This window comes from Cyprinodon variegatus, unplaced genomic scaffold (assembly GCF_000732505.1).
Source record: "Cyprinodon variegatus isolate N-32 unplaced genomic scaffold, C_variegatus-1.0 Scaffold989, whole genome shotgun sequence".
Taxonomy (NCBI): domain Eukaryota; kingdom Metazoa; phylum Chordata; class Actinopteri; order Cyprinodontiformes; family Cyprinodontidae; genus Cyprinodon; species Cyprinodon variegatus.
The window spans coordinates 21,902-28,603 of record NW_015151442.1 but is presented as its reverse complement, the minus strand read 5'-3'; the positions used below and the strand labels follow the sequence as shown (position 1 = coordinate 28,603).

At 41.7% G+C, this 6,702-nt stretch overlaps 2 protein-coding genes across 2 annotated transcripts in view; both read right to left on the bottom strand.

The window, feature by feature from the left end:
• Positions 1-1,089, bottom strand: part of polg2 (polymerase (DNA directed), gamma 2, accessory subunit) — a 10,983-nt gene extending 9,894 nt beyond the window's left edge. Inside the window, exon 1 of the mRNA XM_015399117.1 lies at positions 457-1,089. Within this exon, the coding sequence (XP_015254603.1) occupies positions 457-904 (448 nt within the window). The 5' untranslated portion in view covers positions 905-1,089. The remainder of the gene's footprint in view (positions 1-456) is intronic.
• Positions 1,090-2,281: 1,192 nt separating this feature from the next.
• Positions 2,282-6,702, bottom strand: part of LOC107100576 (probable ATP-dependent RNA helicase DDX5) — an 11,070-nt gene continuing 6,649 nt past the window's right edge. The window contains exons 8-11 of the mRNA XM_015399116.1: positions 6,506-6,598; positions 6,359-6,418; positions 4,699-4,920; positions 2,282-3,068 (exon numbers count right to left, since the gene is read on the bottom strand). Coding sequence (XP_015254602.1) covers positions 2,626-3,068; positions 4,699-4,920; positions 6,359-6,418; positions 6,506-6,598 — 818 coding nt within the window. The 3' untranslated portion in view covers positions 2,282-2,625. The remainder of the gene's footprint in view (positions 3,069-4,698; positions 4,921-6,358; positions 6,419-6,505; positions 6,599-6,702) is intronic.

The window sequence follows — 6,702 nt, the reverse complement described above, 5'->3', positions numbered from 1 at the left end:
TAGCGTCGTGAACACGCATGTGCGCGCTTTCAGGAAATCCTATACACTACTGTTTATGCTCTAAAAACATTCTAAATGACTTCGTTTCGAGTAAATTCTGGATGCTACCCACTCAGGACACTTTGGGTGTACTATTCCTTTAACCCCACACTGCTCCCCATGGGGAGGGGTAAATGCAGAGAATTAATTTCATTGCTCTGTACTTGTGACAGAGCACTGTCATTCCATGTCAGTGGAATGACAGTAAAGTTGAATTCTATTCATTGCATTGTTGCCAGGTTGGGCTGATGTAGATGGAAAAATGCCAGGGCTGAAAATCGTTCCCAGTCAGAGCCTTCTACGCTTTAATCTTGCACCCTCAGGGCTAAGCCCCCTGATCTCCTAGAATCCTAGATCCGCCCCTGGATAATTATAATGAGTGGAAACTGATCAGAAGGGCGGAGGCACCGTTTCTACCTTGAAGTAAACTTCTCCTCACAGATGGAGAGCTCAGCAGCAGCCCCCTCAGCTCCTGGATCAGCTGATCTCTGTTTAAATCGGACCGATCCAGTAGCTGCTGGACGTGTTCGGCTTCAACCAGCCGGGCTCCAGCCGCTCTTTGCTCCGCGCTGCCGCTCGGTGTGCTCAATCCGAACACCCGCTCCTTAGACCCGGTCACTGAGTGCCACCACTGCCGCAGCAGGTTCCCCCGCAGCTCCACGCCCAGCGGACCGTAGCTGCAGCTCCAGCCTCTCCGGAAAAGCTCCGCGTTGCTTTCCCCGGGAGAGATGTAGAATCTGTCCGCGCAGAGCTGCAGCAGGACACGGAGCCGGTCCGACCCATCAGCCGCTGGGCTGCAGACTCCTCTGGTGCCTCCCGAACATGAATGTGACCGGATGCAGCGTCTGATGCTCTGGATCCACATGTTCAACTTCAGGTCCAAACATCAAGTTAAATCAGGGATTACGTCATCTATCCGAACCTTTTGGGCCACATAAGATTACAGCGATGTGTTTACATGTGCGAATGAGATGCTATAAAAAACAACTTGCAAGAAGCTAAGCTAAGTGGCTAATCCCGCTGCATTTACGGCAAAAATGTCCGCCGTTTTCCAGTTCCGATAAATATGCTGCAAAATCATCTGAAAAACATTTCTAGTTTACAAAAACTACGGCTGGGAAAAAGTTTCTATGAAGAAACACGCAGCGTGATTCCCAGATCCGGAAGTTAACCGATAACATCCGGGTTACGAAGAGACTGACTCTGGTTACCAGGCAACGTGCAATGTCATAGTTGTTGGTAAAAGACGGCGTAAAAAGCGGCGAAATCTCGGGAGAACGCGCGTTTTTTGCGGGTTAATTTCAATCTTAACGCGATAATTCAAAGCGAAAAGTGACCTTCTTGGCTTGCCATAGACGCCACATTGGACGCTGTCGGCAGCGAGGCCGATGTAACCATATCTATGGATGTAACTAGAGGTCGGCCATCTTGGATCAGACCACAGTTCAGACAGCTGCTGTCACAATGAATTGGAGGCAGCTCAGATCAGAGATAACATTACAATAATGTCTTACATGTCACAACCCCTTGAAAGATCAAAACAAATATTAACATTACAGATTTCAATCAGATTGAAAACTATTTAAACTGAAGTCAAACTGGATGAGATATATGCAAAGTTAAACGTTTTGCAATTAAATAATGGATATATAAATAAATGATAAACAAACTGTTGTTAAAGATTGTTTTACAAATAATTTATATTCATATTGTATATCATTTAGAATTTTAAGTTATTTTTTTAAATTAATTTTATGTAAATTTCTTTTAATTTTGTTATTGTCAGGACTTTGCTGTCAAATCGTAGTGAATGGCAAATTGTTGCATCTATAAATGCTTTTGTCCTTATGTTTGTCTAACCCTCTTCCAAAACTCTTTTTCAAACTTTTTTTTTTTTATCATATACATATATATGAATTTCTAATGGTCTTTTAAGTGGTTGTGACATGTATGAGATTGTAATATTATTGACTTGTATTTCATATGATTAGGTGTTTGTGCAAATCCCTCACTCAGAAATTCAGATCCATTCAGAAACTTTTAGCCTATTTTCAGTCAAATCTTTGGGACGAATAAATCACACTGACAATTAAAATGCATTCGTTTGGTTTAATCTTAAGAATCAGGTTTATTGATATATGCTGTTCTAAAAACAAAAAAATCACTTTGAACTTTATCACGAGTCTGAAGGTTTTGAGGGAAAAAAAAAAAAAAAAAAAAAAAAGGGGCATATTTACACACATCACACTTAAACCACCACTTTTTATTTTCTCCTCTTTATTTAAAACGGGGCCACCGGCACCCTTTGATACAACTTCCATTACATCACTTTAAACTGAAAGTGAACACAGGATTACCTAGTAAAAATAAATTACCGAGGAATGTAACAAAAGAAAAAAAAATGAAAAAAATACAGTCCAGGAAAAAGTGCAGCAAACTTGTTTACACGACGGGAGGCTATGATCCCATTTACTCTTCTGGGTTTACTGAATAATTCCAACCATGCTGTAAGCAAAACAACATTAAACAAAGAATAACAAGATTCGTACGGTAAGACTGCTTTTCAAATGTGTTTATATACAATATTTACTGAGGGAATGGTGGCGGCATGGGGTAGGGCACCATGGGCGGTGGGGGCGGGGCCTGTTGGTTCTGTGGTGGAGGCTGAGAGTTGAAGGGGAAAGGCGCGTGGTTCACGCCGTTCTGAGCGGGCCTTTGCATGCCGCCAAACTGAGGCGGGCCTTGGAAGTTCTGGTTGCCAAAGCCACCTTGGTTTGGTGGAGCGCTGAAATTACCCTGTCCGTTAGTGTTGTTGTAATTGTTGCCATAGTTACCACCGGGATTGCTATTGCCGCCTCCGTAATTCCCGCTATTTTGGGCTTTGCTCCCCCCGAAGGCAGTTTTGGGCCCGTTGCCGAACCCTCTATCGTTGTCCCTGTAGCCGCCACCGCCAAAATTACTTCTGCCGCCCCCTGAATACCTATCGCGACGATCATCCCTGTAACCACCTCTTCCCCCCCTTCCACGACCTGCAGAGGAGAAGAAAAGAAAGGGAACAACAATGAATATATAGCAATGTGAGGGAAAACTAAAATTCAAACATTAACTCTCAAGGATTTTGATACTGATTAAAGAACAGATGTAGATGTTGGTGAAGATTCTCAGTCATTCCAAAAAAAGTTAAATAATCCACTGGACTTTGTTTCACAGACATTTTGCTTCCTACACGCCCCTCTCAAACCACCCGTTTTCTTTTTTCTTAAAAATAAGTGGTTTGAGAGTGGAGTGAAGGAAGCCATCTATGTTCATCTGTTTCTATTTGCATGTTTTCTAAACAAAAACCAGGCTTTGTTGGGCTGCTGGATAAAACCTGGAACTCAACGCTTTTTCTGACATTTTGAACTGAAAAAGCTTCCTGGATGGAAGAGAAACGTCTTCAAACTTGGAAACAAAGTCCAGTGGATTGGTATTTAACTTTTTAGGAACAGATGTAGATTGTGGCTCACAGCTAAAAAAAAAACAAAAAAACATTTCACTTCTGAGAAGTTATACCAAAACTACCTTCTAAAATAAAAATCTTCACAAGGAGCATAAGCTTTAAAAAGATGATTGCTAAAGAAACGTCTCACACTATATTGTATTTATAATAATGGAAAGAAAATATGTTGAGGGAGAAAAAAAAAAACAACACTCTTTTTAATGTTTCACAATTATCACTACTGGTTACTCTTGTTGAGGGTGAGCATTTACTGTATTGTTTATCTTTATTGTGAGAAGTTTCTAGTCAGAGAATTTTGATCTAAGCAATAGATTAGAATAAACATCGAATAAGAACTGGATGAATCGTCATTTCCTTTATTCTTTTTCTTTGGGGAATAAACAGGATTACATTTTGTTACTACAAGATGTTTAGTATTATAAACAATACTTTTTTAACTGTTTTGGAAAAGCCCACTTTAAAGGTGATTATTCTTCAATAGTATAATCATTATTGTGGGGCAGATACCAAAGATGGAGAAAAAGTAATTTTGTCACTTTTATTGCGAGATTTCTGATGCAGTCACAGTAATACAGCAGCAGCCATTTAAAATGGCCCTTCCCAGTCAAACGGCAGCCGAATGGCAGCCCACTTCCCTGAAACTCCCAGCAAAATCCCCTCAAACTTCCATCCACTGCAGCAACCTCGTCTTGCATATTTTTTTTACCCCGACTCCACCTTTTCACTGAATTACAGGGTCTGACCAGGAGATGGCGCTTCTCCTTAGATGTTAATGTCCACATATGACAAAGATTTTAGTACAAAAATTATGTTTAAAAAGGAATTGTAGGGGACCAGCCAAGCGCCCATCAAGGAAAGTGGTGAAACTTTGAAAGGCTACTACTGTAAATTTTGTTTAAAAGGTTTAATTATTAAGAATAGAACCAGAAGTTCTGATAAAACCTGACCTTAGCCTTACTTTTTAGCTTTCTAAAGTTATACATTTCTGTAAAACCTAAAATAAAACTACTTTTAAAGTTTTTATTAACTGCAAGCCACAATCAAACCACGAATGTCTGAATTATCAGTGGAAAATACACATCGAGTAATTCTAACTTCTTGGTGCCACATTTTGAACGTTTAAATGACCTTTTTTAATAAATGAATAATCTCTACTTTACCTCCTCTGTCTTCTGCCATCTGGATCAGCTTGGGATTGATGGCCTGGTTGGCCTCGCGCAGCACAGAGATCAGGTCACTGGCCTGTTTCATGTTGTTGGGGGTGAAGAAGGTGTAGGCGGTGCCCGTTTTTTGACTGCGGGCCGTGCGGCCAATGCGGTGGATATAGTCCTCGGAGGAGTTAGGGTAGTCATAATTGATGACAAATTTCACATCCTCCACATCTGTGAAAGTGTTGCAGTGTGGCAAAACAATACAAAGGAGGCCACCGGATTTTGCACACCACAACAGCCAGATCAAAAGGGGAAAGTTAGCAGCTGTGAAAAATGCTGGAGGGGAGAAAAGCGGTTATTTTTGGCTGTGGAAGGAAAGACAGCGGTGTTAAAAAATAAAAGGAGTGTGTACACATCTAATCCATGGGAATACTACTGTGGGAAGAGAGAAACGATGCACACTCCCATTGCTTACCCTGATCAAGAGATTCAAGGACATTCTCCCTTTACTACAAAGGGAGATGAGATTCAGGTCTTACCATTAAAGGAGTATGCATTCACTAGTCCTTTCCCAATGCAGCCAAATCCCCCACATATTATCAAGTGACATCCAGGAGCTTCTACGCAGTTAGGCCAACCATATGCACTGGGACCTCCTCATGTGCCAATATAGGACCATTGAGTGGTACATTTTTTTTCAGGTTCAATGTTTTCCCAGTACATTCTCATAACAACCTTGATATTAAGGCCGCACTGCACGTCTTGCCAAGACAAACTAGACCGTGTACCAATTCAAACCGCAACCAAAAAGAGTCCCAGCATTGAACCTTGTGGGACTCCGATGCAAGGCATACAGTTATGCCCCGCCTCCCCCTTTATCAGGTTCATCAAGGCAAGATCTTCCAAGAAGCCAGTGTTCACTTGAGAAAATGTCTCTCGTTGGCAGGTCTCGACATGACTATAAAACACAGGCGAGGGAGGAACTTTGGTTTCAGCTTTCTCATTCTCCTTTCTTAAGATGTTCCCCACTAGCCCCTGAACACATGTGCCAGGTCTCAATTTTAAGAGACAGAAAAAAAAGTTTTCAAACTGCTCTCTCCATTTTAACGGACTCCAGCGCGAGAAAACAAACCAGCCGTCGAATTTCGACGAGCTGACACCCATTTCTACGTGAACCGAGCGGCTAAAAGCGTTAACGTTATGTTCCAAATCTCAAACAAGTGACTTGCGTAACTGCAACCTCTCACAAAACATGCAAGGCCAATGTCACAGCGTCAAAAAAATGTGGGTTTTTTTTTTCGGATGTTTGAGTTGGAACCAGCTGGATGGGTACTTGTTGGGTGAAATCCATGGACAGAGAACAGATGTGCGAGTATTTCAACATCATATCAGAGACAAAGGCTTAGCCACGCAGCCTTTTTGAAGATCACTGGCACACAAGAGCTTTCACCTCTCTAGGCCCACTGGGTGGCAAGCCAGTTGAGCAATTCCAATATGTCCTCCTTCTCCCTCTCGAGGCCTGGGACTGTCATGCCTAGCGCCTGCCACAAAGACTCCACCTTAAGGTGAGGAAAAACTCAGAAAATGCATAGAGAAGTTAAAGAAAGCAAAAAACTTTCTTTAAAATAAGGAAACACTGGTAAGTGGTGCAACTGAAAGGCATACTGACCTAACCCACGGGAGGCCACGTCTGTAGCGATAAGAATCGGAGCTTTGCCGAATCTGAACTCTGAACAAAAGAAAAAAAAACAGAATCAATTATCAGACAGAACCTTCTGGTCCCAGTTTGTTTTTCAGTGACTTGGGAGCGTCATACCATTAAGGACCCAGTCCCTCTCCTGCTGGCTCTTGTCACCGTGGATTCCCATTGCTGGCCACCTATAATCAGACACGCACAAAAAAAAAAATGAATAAAATAAAAACTACTTCTTCAAAGGAAAAGTCTGGTAATATTCAGAATTCAAACTTCTGCAAGTTCTTTAAATATGAAATTATTCCATCCTGTTCAATAAA